This window comes from Gymnoscopelus braueri (genome assembly GCF_963280865.1).
Source record: "Gymnoscopelus braueri genome assembly, chromosome: 15".
NCBI classification, from domain to species: domain Eukaryota; kingdom Metazoa; phylum Chordata; class Actinopteri; order Myctophiformes; family Myctophidae; genus Gymnoscopelus; species Gymnoscopelus braueri.
Window position 1 is genome coordinate 38132362 of NC_137620.1, and position 19653 is coordinate 38152014.

Genomic DNA, 19653 nt, shown 5'->3' on the forward strand with positions numbered 1-19653 from the left:
ATAGTTATATTTCTCATGTGCATGTCTTTTGTTATAAATAAAACCAATGATTATGAACAAAAAGTGACAGTAAAGAAATAAATCGTAATCGGGTTATTGAATAATGACATTGATATTGATATTTCAATGACAAGATGATCCTTAATGGTCAAAATAATATCAGAAATGAATTCTAAATGTAAGAATTAGTTAGATTAGACTTATTGCACCTGTTTTTACTCCGAACAATGGCCAGGTTATGGCCAAGGTCTTCGGAATAGCAAAATGACCTTGACCATGACCTTTCTAGGTCAAAATCACCCCAAACGGTCATGACGATATCAGAAATAAATTCCACACACCCCAATTAGTCGGAATGGAGGTATTACATGTGTTTATACACTCAAAAACAAAAAAGTTGGATTTTCATCATAGCCGATGGCGGCCATATTTGATTTGGCCATTGCGCCATTCGTGGCACTATGGCGGACAAGCACCTCTGTGATTATTCATGTCTAGGGACCCACTGACTCAATTCAAGTGAGAAATTCCCCCAACACCAAATTGCGAACAGGTCTACAGGCCAAATACTGGATTATATAATGTGTTCATCTCCAGCTCAAATTCGTGTGATGGATGTGCATGTCGTACTGTATCAAATTTATAAAAATCCTTTGAAAATATAGTACATTGGATGTCTTATGCTAAAGCAAGAACTTGGCCCATATATATATATATATATATATATATATATATATATATATATATATATATATATATATATATATATATATATATATATATATATATATAGCACATGGTAAAAGGTATATGGTGGTAATGATGATATCTAGTGGTTATTATAAATCATAGTAACACAATGTCATTGGACAGTAAAATAATGCAATACGTTCTCATAGTCATTACCATGTAAAAATGAATAGGCCATGGATGTTGAACTGGCCCAAAAAAGAAGGGGGAAAAAATGCTTTTTTGCACGGGTGGTGGAGGCCAAGTGCCAACAGCCCCCCTCCCTGCATGTGCTTGAACTACTGTCTTAGATCAAAGACCTGACCAGAAAACAAAGGTCATGTCATGTAAACAACAATGTTTAGATCTTCATGGGGTTCTGGGCCCCCTCCCTGCATCTGCTTGAACTACTGTAGATCAAAGACCTGTCCTGACAACAAAGGTCATGTCATGAAAACAGCAATGTTTAGATCTTCATGAGGTTCTGTCAACAAGCATGTTCACTTACCTTTGATGTCATTTCACATCAAAGGGTGGTAACTTATGCATGGTAACCTATGTAGGCTACTGTATCTTTTCATGTGTGCTTATTGTAAGTAGCTCTGGATAAGAGGAGCGTTGATTTCATTTTGTGTAAATCACATTTACCAAACTTCCAAAATCTCACTGTTTTCAGACGACGAGGAGTTGCCTGGTGCCAGTGGGGCTGGGGCTACTGGTGGCTGTGCTGATGGTTGACACAGTGGTCGGTCTTCTGGATTGTTTAGCCGGTTCTGGCCACAGATTGTATATGCACAATTTCTACAACTTGGCATGTGTGACATACTGCTTGGCCTCCAGACCCATGTCTGCGGTACACTGCGGCGGAACCGAGGCGAACCACCACTCATTCGAGAGCTCACTACTGCTGACCTGAAAGTTGGAGATAACATTGCAAGGCACAACAACAAGGTGATGGTCTTGCCGTGGCGGGACAAGAGCATCGTGAGAATGGTCTCCACTTTCCATGAGAACGAGACCGAGAACGTCCCAGTATGGCAGAAAGGCCAGAAGGGTGAGCAGAGTCAGAGAGTGGATAAACCAAAGCCCTCTCGCCCTGTCGCATACAACAAGTCCATGAACGGGGTGGATAGATTGGACCAGAACATTACATACTACCCGTTTGTCAGAAAGTCCAACAAGTGGACAAACAAATTTGTAGCCTATTTGTTTGAAATTTGTATGTACAATGCATTTGTCATTTACAGGACCAAGCATCCACAGGGCAAATGCAAATGTCTTCTAGAGTTCATGAAATGTGCGATAAAATCCTGGACCAGCCCGAGAGATGCTGGGGGTGAGCTAGAAGGGAGGAATGCCCCTCCACCTGCAGAGGCGCCTAGGGCAGAAAGGGCACCCGTCCACGACCCTCAGTGCAGGCTGGAGGCCAACTTGGCAGGCCATGTACTGGCAAAGTTGCCTCCCACCACCGGATGCAAGGGACCACGCAGGCGATGCAGGGTTTGCTCTATACCGCCCAATCGGAGCGAGACGAGGTGGTACTGTAAAAAATGCAATGTGGCCTTGCACCCGGAGGAGTGTTATAGGAAGTACCACTCAGAGGCACACTACAACACAACTGAAGATGGCAGTTCTCCAAGTTCAAGGCGACGCGTTGTGAGCTTGTAGATCGGCTATTTTCAAATATTTTCAAGTTTTCAAATAATTTGTGGAGTAAAAGTGCAATGTTTGTCTCTGAGATGTAGTGGAGTAGAAGTATTGAAAACAGTGAAGTAAAAAAGTTTTACACTTATGTACCTGTACACAAGATATAACAATAACCTGTCCTGTACACAAGATGCAATAAAGTACAACTTTGTATTGTTTGTTATATGTATACTGGAAGCAAGCTAATTATCCCTTTAACTAAATGGTGATGCATAGTTTTTTACCTCTGGGATTCATGGACACTATTTTGTGGACTATATATTGTTTATATTTTGTTTCATGCCTGTGTGTGTGTGTGTGTGTGTGTGTGTGTGTGTGTGTGTGTGTGTGTGTGTGTGTGTGTGTATATACACACACACATTATATATAGTATTTGTGACACAGAAAAAATAGATTTAGTGCACTGAAAGATGCACTTGGATGTAAACTGCACAACTGCTCTTGAATATAAAACTCTGAAACCAAGCTATATTCAACTGCCGATAAGTAAAGAATAGCACATGCTAGCAACTAACCTTTTCTTTTTTTTTCCTGGGTAAAGTAGACAGCCACACCTCTCTTTTGAGATATTGCGTGTAATTTTAGTCAAAACACAACATATTCTGTGAGTCTTCAAAGATAAGGCAAAATGCTCTATCTCTGGCACTGGGCTGACACTTCACAACTGATCTTTGAATGTAAAACTCTGTAAAAAATTACTTTCTGAGGTGGTTTTTTTGTAATTAGTTTGATAACAACTATGGTTCACATATTTCATACCACGGAGGAGAAAAATAAAAGGCTACAGAGAGATTTCTGCTCCAGAGAGCATCTTTCACTAAAAGCCTGTTTTCTCAGGTTTCCATTTGAAAAGGGCTGATTTAGCTGAAACCAAGCTATATTCAACTGCCGATAAGTAAAGAACGGCATATGCTAGCAACTCACTTTTAAAGTAAAGTAAAGTAGACAGCCACACCTCTCTTTTGAGATATTTTGTGTAATTTTAGTCAAAACACAAAATATTCTGTGAGTCTTCAAAGATGGGGCAAAATGCTCAGAATCTCTGGCACTGGGCTGACACTTTACTGAAAAACTCTGGCAGTCAAAGAGTTAACTCATTATCTGCCAAAAACGTTTATAAACGTTTTTGAGAATTTGGCTATTGCCTGCCAAAAACGTTTTTTACAAAAAATAATTCTAAATTTATTTTTTATTTTTTGTGTTTTTCCGTTTTTCCGTTCGTCCCAAAGAACCAGGAGATAACATTTTCCAAAAAGTACTAGCTTAGAAAACACTGGCAGAGGCTACAGACTGTTCTAGAAAAACTCAAGCAGTCTAAGATTAACTGAAGAGAATTGGTCAATTCCAAATATCATCAAAACATTCTGTGGCACCTCTGGACTTGTGTCACGGCACCCGCTTTGAGAAACACTGACTTATTGCCCCAGATGTGTGTAGCAAAAATAAAGCATAGAATATAGAATGGCATAATTCCATTCCAAATTTCGTGCCAAATGTACTAACTATGCATCATCACGCAGCAGCACGTTGTGAGCTTGTAGATCTGTTATTTTTGTCACATCCGGTATACATTAGGCTGCATTCATGCTGCCCGTTCGGCGAAAAACTATTTGTTACATATTTCGTGTAATGTTATACATGTTTTGGAAAATATTTTTATTAACAAAATCATTAGCCAAAAACAATGCATAGCCAAATATTTTTCCAGGACCCTTGATAAATTCCAAACCTTTTCCAGGACTGGAAAAGGTTTTTCTAATTTCATGACCGTGGGGACCCTGCCATTTTATACATTTTACACAAAGAAATCTTCCCTAAATTAAGTATAAGCAGGGGTGTCACAGGCTCTTAGAAGGTGGGGGGGATGGACTTTTGCGCAGCGCGTGTGCATGAGTCGCCGGTGCGTCACCGGTTGAGTCACCGGTTCACCCGTGATGCAAGCTTGTACATCTGCTATTTTTGTGCAGTATTTGAACATTGTTTTTATACTTTTGAATTTTTAAGACAAATGTTCTCTTCTGGGGGTCCCTGGCACAAAACATTTTCAGATGGGGGTCCATGGCTAAAATCAAATGTATTAAAATATTTAGAAAATAGCAGATGTACAAGCTCACAACGCGTTGTATCGCTTGTGAGCTTGTAGATCGGCTATTTTCAAATAGCCAAAGTTTAAATAGGGCTGAAGTGGTTTATGTATGTTTTGTCATAATAATTCAAATCAACAAAGCAACTAGTAGTTACTAAAGTTTTCAAATAATTGTCGTGGAGTAAAAGCATAATATTTGCCTCTGAGATGTATTGGAATAGAAGTAAAAGTATTGCAAATTTGAATACTCCAGTCAAGTAAAAAATACCTTAAAATTATACTCAAGTACAGTAGGTACTTGAGTACATGTACTTAGTTACTTTCCACCACCATCAGCATTAGATTAATTACTTAAGTTACTCACCTTCTACAAAGATGACGAAAGAGAACACATTTTGTTCCATAGACCCACATTGTCTTGGTTTCAGAGAGCATGGTGGTAAATATAAACTTTCGCCCCAAAGTCTTTATATTCTATAATGTGATGTCCCACGTCCGTCCGGTGTTGTTTACTTTATGAGAACGTCAACGTAAAGGCTTGACCAGTCGCGTAACGAGGCAACAGTAGGCCCCGACGCGAGGTGGTCACAGCGGGCCCTCATGAACGCGCGCACGCTGCATGTGCGCGCGAAAATGTTGCGGTTATTAGTGGTTTTTGATACTTTTTTCGCAGGTTTGTGACGGATTTCGGGTACATAAACAACGGTTTTGTAACAACTACTTAACAATTACAATGTTAAGGGCCCACCCAGGTTTTTTTTTTAATTCCTTTTTTTTTTTTATATATAATTTTTTTTTTTTTTTTTTTCTGGGTGGGGAGGTGCCCCTAACGTCATGGGCCCCAACGCAACCGCGTTGTCTGCGTGACGGTAGTGACGCCCCTGGGCTTGACGCAGACGCACGTTAGTCAAGGAGCCCCCAGAAAGCTGTTTCCATAAAAAAAAAAATACATTTCAAAATAAGAGTTGTTTTAATCTATACTCAGGGATTAAAGCCAAAAAAAAATCCCAAGACTGAAAATGATTTTCAGCTATTGGAAAAAATAGCTGATCTACAAGCTCAATGTACAATGTACATAGTACAAAAACGAATTTCACCCACTTTTTTACCTTGTAAACCTGTGATGTGTGACAATAAATCAGATTCTGATTCTGATTCTGACCTTGTAGATCTGCTACTTTTGGCATAGATATTTGGTGTAGAGTGGAAAAAGAGCAGACTAAGTACAGAGCCAAAGGTCAAGTTTACTAAGCATTGTGTGCAAATGTAGGGTAAGTGATATTATTGGGTTAAAACAAAAAGCTTTTTGTTAAAAGGTTAAAGCTCTATATTCTGATAGGAATCATATATAGAGTGTTTGTTCAGTAACAGGAGTCTCTATGTCTCTCCAGCTCTTTAATAAACAGAAAATACATTTTCAGGTACATTAGGTGACAAAATCTCAGCCAAACTATAGAAAGTACCCATTTATCAGTGTTCCAGTTCCAATTTGTCTGCTCATTTCTTAGTGTCATCACTTCCAATTTCACTTGTTTAATCTGTATCCTGTCTGAGTTCTTTATTCTGATTGGATAAAATTGGTATCGTGACCTGAAAATGCATTTTCTGTTAAATAAAGAGCTGGAGAGACATGGAGACTCCTGTTACTGAACAAACACTATAGCAATGAGTAATATCAGAATATAGAGCTATTTAACACTTATTTTAATCAAACAAAATCACTTACCCTACCTTTAATAGAAAAAATATGTATAAACAAAAACAAACAAACAAAAATTAATTGAAACAAAACTGATGATAATGCTGTCAAACAAGTCTATGAATCTGTGAAATCTATTAAATTGTTTAATTTGCAACACATAGTGGGGGTCCCTGCTTCATCTCTCTCTCTCAGCTAAGGGGTCCTTGGCCTGAAAAAACATTGAAGACCCCTGTTTTAGAGTTATGATTACAGGCTGTAAACACATTAATTAAAACTTTTATAATCATTTAAATCAAACAAACAGAGCACGGCCACACATTAAGAAGATGATAAAGACTGGATCGGGGGGGGGGGGGTGTTATGTTCATAACTACATATAACATATGGCCTACTGCAAAATTAAATTCATAAACAGTCGGACAAGCGATCATAAGGGATATACATTTTCTGTGGCTAGTTGAAAAGGTAAGAAAAGCGTGCATTTTTGGAAAGAAATGGTATATTCACATGCTGTTAGAAGGCAAGGGGCCATCGCGGTTGCAATGTGTGTTCTCTGGATGAGGCACCCGGATACCGTGTGTGTTTACAAACGATCGGACAAGTGATCATAATGAATATACATTTTCTGTGACCAGTTGAAAGGATAAAAAAAAAGAAAATTGCTGGCAGTGGGCAAATGCAGCCAGAAATAAGTCTGGCAGTGAAAGAGTTACGAGCGTCTGCTAAATGTCTATATAGTAAATTGTAAATAGTTTTTCTCTTTTAAATGGAGCCTCATTTGTAATGGCCCCGTTTGTGGAATGAGCAGCACAGCTGAGTGTGTGGGTTGTGTCCATGAAACATGTGTTTGCTTATTGCTGTTGACTTTTGTTTTGAGTTTCCTAACCCAGGTCCCCATTGTACATGGGGTACAGGCATACTGGAGGGTACAGGGGATACATGGGGTACATGAGGGTACATGGCGGTAAATGGGGATACATGGGGGTACATGACGGTACATGGCGGTACACTGGTTACAGTAACCAAAGTCTGTTAGAGTGGAATCCTACACATTTATGAACTTTTTATTTTATGTTTATTAAAGTTTATGTGAGATGAATTCACCTGAGATCATGTCCTTCAGTTCCGACACCTCCTCCTGCAAGGCTGTAATCACATGAATTAAAACTTTAAAACTCAGTTAAATAATCTTAAAGGGCAAGACCACTTTGGTAGAGGTTTGGGTTGTGCATTTACCTTGCCATGATGTAACTCCAAAGGTGGACAAGAAATAAAGAATAATTGCTCCATTGATTAGAAATTGATCATTCAAAATATGCTCCTCATTGACTTACATTGTACGGTAAAGTCACTCTTTTAGCACATAAACAAATGCAAACAAAGTTGATTCAGACAATATAGAACATCACCAAACCCAGTACTGTTTTTTTTTTTTATATAAAAATGTTAATTTTAAAATGTTGATTTTGCTATTTTTGTTAAGAAGAAAACCCGGACTGGATTCGCGGATCCGGATCTTCAAATAGTAAAATCAGCAGGAAGTTAACATTTTTATTAAAAAAACAAACAGTACTGGGTTTGGTGATGTTCTATATTGTCTGAATCAGCTTTGTTCGTGTACGTGCTAAAAGAGTGACTTTGAGAGCTTTTTTACCGTACAATGTAAAGGCGGTTACACACCGGGGCGAATTCTTCATGCGAATAAATATGTTTTTTTTTAAAACCTTATAAAGTCAATGCAAGCGTCCACATCAGTTTCGCGAAGCGAAAAAGCGTCTTTTAATTATTTAGAACGAGTCCGAATTTTGCGTATATTCGCCGGTGTGTAAGGACCTTAAGTCAATGAGGAGCAAATTTAGAATTATCAATTTCTAATCAAAGGAGCAATTATTTTTGATTTATTGTCCACCTTTGGAGTTACATCATGGCAAGGTAAATACACAACCCAAACCTCTACCAAAGTGGTCTTACCCTTTAAACATAAACAGAGTGAGGCCACACATTAAGAGAAAATGAAAAAGACTGAATACACAGAATAAAATCAGAATCATTATATTAAAAGAGTATTTCAACCCCAAAATGACTTTCCCCCCAATCAGTTAGGCCTACTCACCCCACAAAGCATTGAATTGATAGAGAATATGTTTTTTAATTTTGTCACATCCTGCTACCATAATTGGCGGCCACACTCATGGAGTGTACACGAGTGTATGAGGCTCATGGCCGAGCAGACACATGGCCCAACTAACTCCACATTTTCCCCCAAAATTCCTCAATATTCTGCCTGTGTTTACAGCTGCTTCCCATACCGCTACTGTACTTGCAGGATGTACAATCAATAACAAACGCATTATGCCCCAATACTTATGCAAATCACTTCGCCAGCTGCAATTTACTTCCTGAGGGTTCTTTTAACAGCCAATCATCATCATCTGCCACAAAACCTCAGCACCTTCGTTCCCCTGCAGAGCACACAGAAACAAGCGCTGCCTTGGTCTATGCAGCTCCCCCCCCTCCCCCCCAGTACAGTACAGTACAGTACAGTACAGTACAGTACAGGTACAGTACAGGTACAGTACAGGTACAGGACAGTACAGTACAGACCGTACAGTACAGTACAGTACAGTACAGTACAGTCCAGGTACAGGTACAGGACAGTACAGTACAGTACAGACCGTACAGTACAGTACAGTACAGGTACAGGTACAGGTACAGGTACAGGTACAGTACAGTACAGACCGTACGGTACAGTACGGTACAGGTACAGATAGAGGTACAGTACAGTACAGACCGTACGGTACAGTACGGTACAGGTACAGATAGAGGTACAGGACAGTACAGTACAGTACAGACCGTACAGTACAGTACAGTACAGGTAGAGGTACAGGACAGTACAGTACAGTACAGTACAGGTACAGTACAGGTACTGTACAGGTACTGTACAGTACGTACAGTACAGTACAGGTACAGTACAGTACAGTACAGTACAGGTACAGTACGTACAGTACAGTACAGTACAGGTACAGTACGTGCAGGTACAGTACAGTACGTACAGTACAGGTACAGTACAGTGCAGTACAGTGCAGTACATGCAGGTACAGTACAGGTACAGTACAGGTACAGTACGTACAGTACAGTACAGTACGTACAGTACAGGTACAGTACAGTGCAGTACGTGCAGGTACAGTACAGTACAGGTACAGTACAGTACGTGCAGGTACAGTACAGGTACAGTACAGGTACAGTACAGGTACAGTACAGTACGTGCAGGTACAGTACAGGTACGTACAGGTACAGTACAGTACAGTACAGTACGTACGTACAGTACGTGCAGGTACAGTACAGTACAGGTACAGTACAGTACGTACATGTACATGTACATGTACATGTACATGTACATGTACAGTACAGGTACAGTACAGGTACAGTACAGGTACAGTACAGTACGGTACAGTGCAGGTACAGTACAGAACAGTACGTACAGGTACCGTACAGTACGTACAGTACAGGTACAGTACAGGTACAGTACAGTACGTACAGTACAGGTACAGTACAGTACGTACAGTGCAGGTACAGTACAGTACAGGTACAGTACAGTACGTACGTACGTACAGTGCATGTACAGTACAGTACGTACGTACAGTACAGTGCAGGTACAGTACAGTACGTACAGTACAGGTACAGTACAGTAGGTACAGGTACAGTACAGGTACAGTACGTACGGTACGTACAGTACAGTACGTACAGTACAGGTACAGTACAGGTACAGTACAGTACAGTGCAGGTACAGTACAGTACAGTACGTACAGTACAGGTACAGTACAGTACAAGTACAAGTACAGTACAGTACGTACAGTACAGTACGTACTGTACTGTACATACAGTATTTACACAATACTACCTACATAGGAAAATAAAGTCTCTTCTTCACCAGATGCAATTTAAACACTGTGATGCCTGCTCAGAGTCATATTGTGTCTAACATACACATCTCCTCTCTCATCTCAGCTGTACCTGGGCCCTAGGTGTATTCCAATCAACCAGAGTGCAGTGGCCATCACTCCAAATGTTGTGACGTCAGGGCTCTCAATACTGCACATTGGGGGAGGAGGAGGGGTGCAGGGCGGGCGCACAGATCGCTGTGTGGGCGCAGGTGCTATGTGGGCGCGGGCGATAGAGCTGAGGCCGCGCGCAGCGCGGCCGAAGTTCTAGTTTTGCTAATCGTACTCTGCCACTTTTTGGCATAGACAAAAAGACTGGATACACATGATGTTATTCTCAGCAGAATCATCTATTAAAGTTTATGTGAGATGAATTCACCTGAGTTCTCTTTCTTCAGGCGCCACACCTCCTCCTGCAAGGCTGTAATCACATGAATTCAAACTTTAATAGTCAGTTAAATAATCTTAAACATAAACAGAGTGAGGCCACACATTAAGAGAAAATGGAAAAGACTGGATTCACAGAATAAAATACAGAACCATTATATTAAAGGAGTATTTCAACTCCAAAATGACTTTTTCCCTATCAGTTAGGCCTACTCACCCCACAAAGCATTGAATTGATAGAGATTTCTTTTTTTTTTTTGTCACATTTTGCTAATCGTACTCTGCCAGCAGGCACGTGCACACATAGACATGAAAGGGGGCTTGAACACCTGCCCTTTTACCTGTCGGTAAAAAAAAGTGCCCTCTCCAGACTGAAAAAAAAGTAAAATAAAAAATACATTTTCAACTGCCCCTAGTGGCCTAACGGTAAGACAGACGGAAATGTCAGTGGATGTGTTGGATGCAGCTCAAAGTGAACTTTCCTCAGGTTGCCGTACGACCTTCCTAGCCCATGTTATTAAAGAAAAACGGGCGAAAATGGCCAAAACTCAATCGAAAATCGGCGATCGAAAACCGGCGATCGAAAACCGTCGAAAGTGGCCGTTTTCAAGATGTTTTGGCAATTATCTCTGGAACGGAAGGTCCAATCTGCTCAGTTCAAAGCTTGTTGGGTGAGTGACTTTGAGGACATTAAGCACGTAATGATACCTTTTTGGAAATAAAACAATAGGTGCCCTTTTGAAATTCCAGCCCCTTCCTCTCCAAATCCCTCTGCACGTCCCTGCGTAGCACTGGCGCCTCCCTATGGTATTACAAGGGAGCCATTGCATCCCCACGCTACCGCTAGGGGTTGCCAGGCTCTCCCACCCCTTGTCACTGTCTGCGGAAGTTTGCAGTATTGTCAAGTCTGCCTGGTTGCTTGTTTCTCTCGCACATACCTGGCAACACTGGTTGCCAGGTAATATCGAATAATAAGCCAAGTCTGCTTGTTAATCAATGGATTTGCGCATGTATTCATAGAACTGGTTTCCCTTTCGCATAATTGGCAACACTAGTTTCACGTTGAAAACAATGGTGGATTTATGAGACGTTGAAATGTCATTTAGATAGCATGTTATCAACTGGAAAGTATAAAACGTACTAAAAGTACTCATTATGCAGAATGTCCCATTTCAAGTTTTCAAATGTATAAAAAATCTTTTGAAAATAGCAGATCTACAAGCTCTGTGAGCTTGTAGATCTTCAGCCCTATATACATTTCGGCCATTTGAAAATGACCGTAGCGTTGCAATGTAAATTGTGAGTAAAAGTACTCACAATGCAGAACTTTTACTTTTGGTACTTTAAGTACACTTTTGTACTTTTACTCAAATACATTTTTAATTCCGGACTTTTATTTGTAAGTATTTCTACATTGCAGTATTGATACTTTTACTTAAGTAAAACATGTGAGTACTTTTTCCACCACTGGTTATGAACAGAACTGACTGACATTGGCTGGAGGTGGGTAACGTGGCCAACGTGAAATCGGCGTGCGTGTGTGACTCTCTTTGTGCACCCCCATGCAAAGACAAACTCAGGCGCCCATACAGTAGGTCTTTGTGCAAGAAGGAAAGGTAAATCCACATAGGGTAAATCCACAGTTCTCATGGGTAAATCCACATAATCCAGAATAAGGAGGGTAGTCCAACATAAGGTAAAGTATTCCAGTGCAGCAGGCCAGCCTGGAAATCAGGTGTTCTGGCACTTGATAGTACATGAGAGAGAGAAGAACATTTAAGAGCCCTATTTATGTATATTATTTATGGTGCATGATCTAAAATGCAGGACATACTTGCGCTGGGGCTGTGTCTGTCTCCAATTTTGCTAATTAACTCATTTTAGACAGAAAATCTGCTCAAAAGTGGGTGTGGGTGCCAAAACCCAAGACTGTATTGCGGGTTGAACTCTTTCTTTCTTTCTCTCTCTCTTTCTCTCTTTCTTTCTTTCTTGAGGCGCAAACTTGCGCTGATGAAGAGGTTGAACTTGAGTGTGGTGGGGATGGGGCTGCGGGAAAAAAATAAACAGTTTGGAGAGGGAGCGAAAAACTAAATTGAGTAGCTGTCTAACCCCAAAGACATTGCTGCCTTGATGAACTATGAACAATATTTAAATGAGGCAAAAGGTACATTTTGTGAATTAATGGGTGTGTATGATGAAGCCAAAAATGCTCATCAAATATGGTACAAAATGTAAAAAGTAAAAATTCTGTGTTTTTATGGTTTTATTGAGGAAATGGACAGGTGGTATGTTCAAAGTTGCCCAGATGTTGACTTTGACAATGAGGTGGTTGATATTCAGTTTTCCGTTGCTGCTCATGACTGTGACAAATACAATGGTGGTGAGGTTAATGTTGAACCCCATGACAGAAATGTTGTGTCTAATGTTCATTCAAACCATGGATAGCCAATCCACTGCATCAAAGGCAAGCAAAAGGTCATCTGCACGGTCTTAGCGACTCGAAAGACATTCACATAGGAGAAGATGACAGCTGCAGTCAAGTCAGAGTTAGCACATTGGTGTGGAGCTATCTTGGGAATGATGACAATGCATTCAGGCCAAGATTGAAAGTAAGGTTCATGAAATACAAAATAATACACACATTTGGCATTCTATAACTCTTTCCACTACAATTGCATTAATAGTTTGTAAAAAGTTTGAAATCTTGTTTGAAATTACCTTATCTCTCAAAACGGATTCAGATTCCCAGATTGGAAATGACCAAACCTGCCCATTGATGATGTCATTTGTAGAAAAGTTTCTGAACTGTCCACAGCCAACTGAATTAACAGAACTGGTGCCATCTTATAATGAGTGGACCAATTATTTATGAAAATAGGTTGAAAATGGGTGAAGTGCTCCTTTAGGCCCTATATACTTCCTTGTACGATGAATAGTGGAAATAACCGATCTACAAGCTCACAGTGTGTTGCATCACAACATGTTGTGAACTTGTAGATGGCTATTTTCACAATTTTCCTAGTTTAATATCTGTTCATAAAACAAAAGACCCACCTGAAGACCCTGCAGTCTGGGTGGATGGACTAGGCACCGATGGTTTAATCTCTGAAACACCAGAAGCAGAATCTTTATTGTCACTTTATTGTCACATCACAGGATTACAGGTGTAAAGAAGGAGGATAAATCGAGGATAGAGATAGATTAATTAAGTCACATCACAATATTAGAAATGGGAAGACGAGTCATTATCCATGTTTTCATTTGTTTTTGGAAACGTAATATTGAAAAAAACATGTACATTTTCAATTTCCTATTTTGTTTATTGTTCAGATCGGAAATAGAATGAACGGAAGGTACACAGATCATGCATTTATATCAGAGTTGAACATTTGTTTTATAATATAATATAATATTAGATTTTCCATTGTTGAAAAACTTATGCAAACAGAATTGCACAAATTAATTGACCACACTATCACAAAAGCACAGAGCATTGTGATGGTATAGTTACATTTACCATGCAATCATCCACACATGCACGCATGCACGCACAAACACACACACACACACACACACACACTAGACGTAGAGACCACACTGTAATGTGAATCCATTTTGTTAACTCTTTCACTGCCAGACTTATTTCAGACTGTGTCGTCCCAGTGCCAGGAAAAAGGTGCACTTTTCCTCTGTTTGTTTTTTAACATTGAAGTGAATGGATAGCGTTATCTCCTAGTTCCTTTGAGATAAACCAAAAAAAAAAAAGACCAAAAAGTTCAGAAAAATTCAAAAAAAAAAAATTACATTTTTTTTCTTTTTTAAATTCACATTTTTTTTTTTCATATTTTCGTCATTCCGTCATTGGCCATGATAGCCATAGAGCCATCGGACGGGAATTCCCGTCCGGGGCAGTCAAAGAGTTAATCTAATCTCCACCCTCTATTGCTGACGCATGCACGTGCACGTGCACACGCAGCCAGACGGACTCGACAGCTATAGTCGCAAGTCACGTCACCTCTGTAATTGAATTCTTGAATCCATTCTCTTTTGGACTGCGTCAGGACATCTGACAGTAGCCTATGCCTACCTACAGACTATAGTACAGGTCACACAATGGACCATTGATATGCACGAGTCGGCAGCTTGTAGCTTGGTAAAAGGTGCGAATGGGGCAGCCAATGTATCTATTGTTGTCGGAGGAGCAGATTATTTTTTCTCGCCTCCGTCTTTCAGCAGCTAGCCTGGGCAAGAGCTCCATTGACTGGGCCCAAGGCCCGAGCACAAATTTCACTGTTTTTCTGGAAGGCGAGATCGCACTTAGGGTGGCCGCCACCCTTGCCTCTACGGCACATACGCCTCTGGTCTGGAGACCAACTGCCTTCCCATTTTTCATCCTCTTCATAGCTGCCCTCACTTCCTGGTTCACTAACCCCCCATCATCTCCTTTTACTCCTTCCTACTTTCTTCGTCTCTCTGACTATCCCAATTCTTCTTCGCCACCCTCTTCCTCTGTATGCTTTACTGAACTCCCTAATTCCACCACCAGGTCTCCTTGTCTTCCTTCCTTTGTCCCGAAGACACTTCAAGTACTTTCTTAGCTGTCTCCTTTACCATTTTTGCCGTAGTTTCGATGTCATTCGGCAGCTCTTCACTGCCACCCAGTGCCTGTCTTAACCCCTCCGTGAACTCCACCCAGTATTCTTCCTCCTTCAATTTCTACCACCTTCTTCTTTGCCTTCACTGTCTTCCCCTGCTTGCACTCCAGGGTCATCCTACAGAGCACCAGCCGGTGCTACCTTTTTTTTTTAATTTAAATTTATTTATTTTTATCCCACGATTTTTGTAACCCATTATTTTCACCCGGTGCCAATTTCGTAAGTGATCCTGGGCGCTACACCAGCCCTACACCAGCACTACACCAGTCCCCCACAGTAGGGAGGCCAGGGCCGAGCTCATGCTTCCTTCAATGCATGAGAGCCAACTGACCTTCTTGTCACCTGACAGGGGGGAGTTTCCCTGGTTGGACGTAGCGCGTGGAAGGAACACGTTATTCAAACCAGTTCCCTTCCCCTCCATCAGGCGCCCCGGCTGTCATGGGGGAGGCGGTATAGTGACCAGGATTACTACATGTTTTTGTGAGGGTATTAACTACCCTAGGAGACACGGGGAGAACATGCAAACTCCACACAGAGAGGCCCTTTCGCCAACCCCACCTAGGGTATGGGCGCTGATGACGCGGAGGAGAAGACACGCCCCCAGCGCCCACAGCGTCCCCGGCGGGAATCGAACCCAGGACCTTCTAGCTGTGAGGCGACAGCGCTACCGACTGCGCCACCGTGCCTCAGCCGGTGCTACCTTGCTACGCTTTCCCCTGCCATCTCCCTCCTTCATGGATATAGCCCACCCGTGTGCTTCTACCTCCACTGTTATATTACCCTGTGTTCCTCCCTCTTCTTGAATTAGGTGTTTACCAGGGCCAGTCAAGTCTCATTTAAAAAGGTTAAAATAAGGTACACTGTCCATTTTCAACAGTAACCACCACCTAAAAAGCTGTTTCTTCCTTTGAAGTTAATAACAAAACACAAATGAAAATGTGCAAATTAAAGTACAGTATATTAGTCAGGAATAACATAAATAATAAAATACTGTGGCCGTAGGTCATGTAATCTTTCGAGGGGCACACGGCCAAAGAGGGCTAGGGCCATGGCCGGCGTGGTCGCCATGAAATTCCTGCCCTGCTGAACACCATTTTATTTCCTCGTTAAAATCCTGTTTACATCAAGTGTAATACCGGATGTCCAGTGACTAGGGGGGATAGAGACCAAGACTATCATAGATACGAAAGCAAAAGTCACACTCCATAAAATACATCTATGATAGTCTTGATCCAAGACTAACAGTGGATATACTTGGCAACAGGAATGAGTGACTGCTACTGTACCACTTGGCTACCCTGGACGTCACGGCATGTGTGTCTCCAATCTAATACAGTAATAAACTCACCAATAGTAAGTAAAGTAAAGTATTTACACACTGTTGTCAGCATTGAGCATAGAGACAAATTAACCATGAATGGATTACGATAACTACCGACACCAGAGCTCACAGCTGCATGTCTGCTGTACATATATTGCTACTAGTTCATTAAACAAAAAAGAAAATATACACCATCAATTAGTGGTTTTGATATTTGAATATTCAACTATTCTGTGAAACCCCTAGACTGTACTGTACGTGTATTTTTCCCATTTGAATGGGTGCACAATGTCTACACTGTCAAAATAAACTTTATACGTTCGCTACTCACAGAAAGCTGATCATTTTGAGGAATCTGATCCGGGCAAACTGACAGCAAGTTCTTGAACAGATCAACACTCTAAAGCTACCCCCAACAGAGAAAGCATTTCTCCTGCACCTGAAAAGGGCTGATCTGGCACCCATCATTGACGAGAATGCACAAGCCACAAATTCCTTCATGCACAGTGTCACGGGGCAGCCCGTGCCCTATACATAGACACACTAAGAGGGAAGGGACTATTTGTAGCATATGATTTTTACCTGTATTCAATGTAGAAATGACAAAGACTTCACGGGTTCAAACTACTGGCACCCTCTGAATCTGACTGGTAACTGCCGAAACAGAGCAGGCTAGTCAATTGGGTTTAAGAAGGGGTGGAACGTGCCATGTGCTGTAGAGGAGGAGGGGTGTTTGACAATGTTAATGAGCAAAGTATTTCTTATGTCTTTTTGAAGTAAATGTAAACCCAAAATGGTGTTTAGTTTAAAGTACAACATCTATTTATGTGGTAGGTTATTTATTCATCAGATAGTTGTAAGCTTGTAGATAAGCTAATTTTGAGGTTAATTGTTTCTGTGCTTGTGGTAGGATCCACTCCCTATTTAAGGGAGGCTGCAAGTGACAGTCAGTTAGTTGAACTTGGCAAGCAAAGCGTTAACAGCCGTGAGACAGAGCTGCCAGGGCCCTTAGTTAAGGGATAGCCTTGTTGTGCAGTCACTGTATGGTTTGTTGTCTTTAGTTGTGCTTTAAGTAATTCTATAATTTTTGTAAGTCTATTTTTCCAAGTCTTCTTTATTTTTCACTATCTACTTGTTGCATATTGGACTGTTTTCCGGAGGTGTGGGAGAAATAAAACTCAACGATCTGCAAATTCTGAACTTGTTCATTTTTGGAGCCTTGGCTGCTTGGTCAACCTTTACACACAGAATGTGGATGGTCTGTGGATAATGGAAATGCAGTTCCAGTTCCATCTACACAGCCAGCCTAGCCTGTGTCGATGAACAAGACAATCTCATGTCGATGTGCCAAATGCAGCCAGAAGAACTGCTCCTGTTCAAAGAAGTCAGTTCCATGCTACATAGGGTGTCGTTGTCAGGGACTGGCAACTAAATGCAACAGGATACACACTGTAACAGTTGAGAGCAGTGACAGCGGCAGTGTTTCCGTTAGCCGGTATTTACCGGCCATTGACTGATAAAATGTTTAATTGTCCGTTAATTAAAAACATCACTGGCCACCGTGGCCGGCTGGGAAAATGCTGTTGCTCTCTCGAAACAGATTCAGATTCCCAGATTGGAAATGACCAAACCTGCCTATTGATGATTGGCAGGTTTCTGAACTGTCCACAGCCGATTGAATAAAAATAACTGGTGCCATCTTACTGAACTGGTGGAATAATCATTTATGAAGATAGCTTGAAAATGGGTGAAGTGCTCCTTTAGGCCCTATATACTTCCTTGTACGACGAATAGTGGAAATAGCCGATCTACAAGCTCACAACATGTTGCATCACAACATGTTGTGAACTTGTAGATGGCTATTTTCACTATTTTTAAAACAATTAGAATTTTCCATTCCTTTAATATCTGTTCATCCATAAAACAAAAGACCCACCTGAAGACGCTGGGTGTGACTTTAGTGTCACATCACAGGATTTAGTGTAAAGAAGATGAAATAGAGGATAGAGATAGATTAAGAGTAGGAGCAGGAGAAAAACGGGATAGAAACAGGTCAAATAATAAAAACGATATATACTGTACATGTACTGCATACAAATATTGTTGCTGTCAGGCAGAAACCAGCTAACTCCATTTTGACGCTTTTGCATTTTTTTCCATAAATCAGGGCCATTGGACACCCTTTACGTCTGTGTGTGGAAAAAAAAATATTGAAACAATGAAAAGCATTAAAAGGCGCTTCTGACAAAACCAGCTAACTCCATTGGATCCTCAAACTTTCTGCTAAAGCTGGTTTCTGCCGGACAGCAGAGATATATAGTAGCAGCCATGTACATGATGTTTAAAACAATAGCGTCATGCAGATGTGTACATACACATGCCACCATGAGGTGAGATTAAAAGTAGCAGTGCAGTTCACTAGAGCAGTGTATCTGGTATGGGATATAAAGACATACGTAGCACCAGGCATGTGCACACATAGACATGAAAGGGGGCTTGAGCACCTGCCCTTTTACCCGTCGGCAAACAAAAGTGCACTCTCCAGACTGAAAAAATGTATTACATTATTTAATTATTTTTAATTCAACTGCCCCTAGCGGCCTAACGGTAAGGCAGACGGAAATGGCAGTGGATTGTTGGATGCAGCTCAAAGTGAACTTTCCTCAGGTATCTAGTGTGTCGCGGTACGACCTTCCTAGCCCGTGTTATTAAAGAAAAACGCGCGACAATGGCCAAAACTCAATCGAAAATGGGCGATCGAAAACCGGCGAAAGTGGACGTTTTCAAGATGTTTTGGCCATTATCTCTGGAACGGAAGGTCCTATCTGCTCAGTTCAAAGCTTGTTGGGTGAGTGACTTTGAGGACATTAACCCATTAACTGCCAGAGGTATTTTCATATTTTTTTAGCCAGTGCCAGAGATTTTTCATTGAAAAAAAAAAAGTACTCAGGAGCCGAGATACATAATTTTTAAGTTTTAAGTTAACAAGGAAGTGGATAGGAGTCTAGATCTTCGAAAAATCATATCTCCTTGGTCTTTGGGTCAAAAAAAATAAAAATAAAAAAAAGACTGGATACACATGATGTTATTCTCAGCAAAATCATCTATTAAAGTTTATGTGAGAT

General features: G+C 40.9%; 1 protein-coding gene across 2 annotated transcripts in view; it reads right to left on the reverse strand.

The window, feature by feature from the left end:
* LOC308101178 (uncharacterized protein) overlaps positions 1-19653 on the reverse strand; it is a 66356-nt gene that overhangs the window by 20478 nt on the left and 26225 nt on the right. For both annotated transcript variants that reach the window (XM_080450552.1, XM_080450551.1), the window contains exons 12-14: positions 13607-13657; positions 10545-10586; positions 7329-7370 (exon numbers count right to left, since the gene is read on the reverse strand). In XM_080450552.1, the coding sequence (XP_080306678.1) occupies positions 7329-7370; positions 10545-10586; positions 13607-13657 (135 nt within the window). The remainder of the gene's footprint in view (positions 1-7328; positions 7371-10544; positions 10587-13606; positions 13658-19653) is intronic.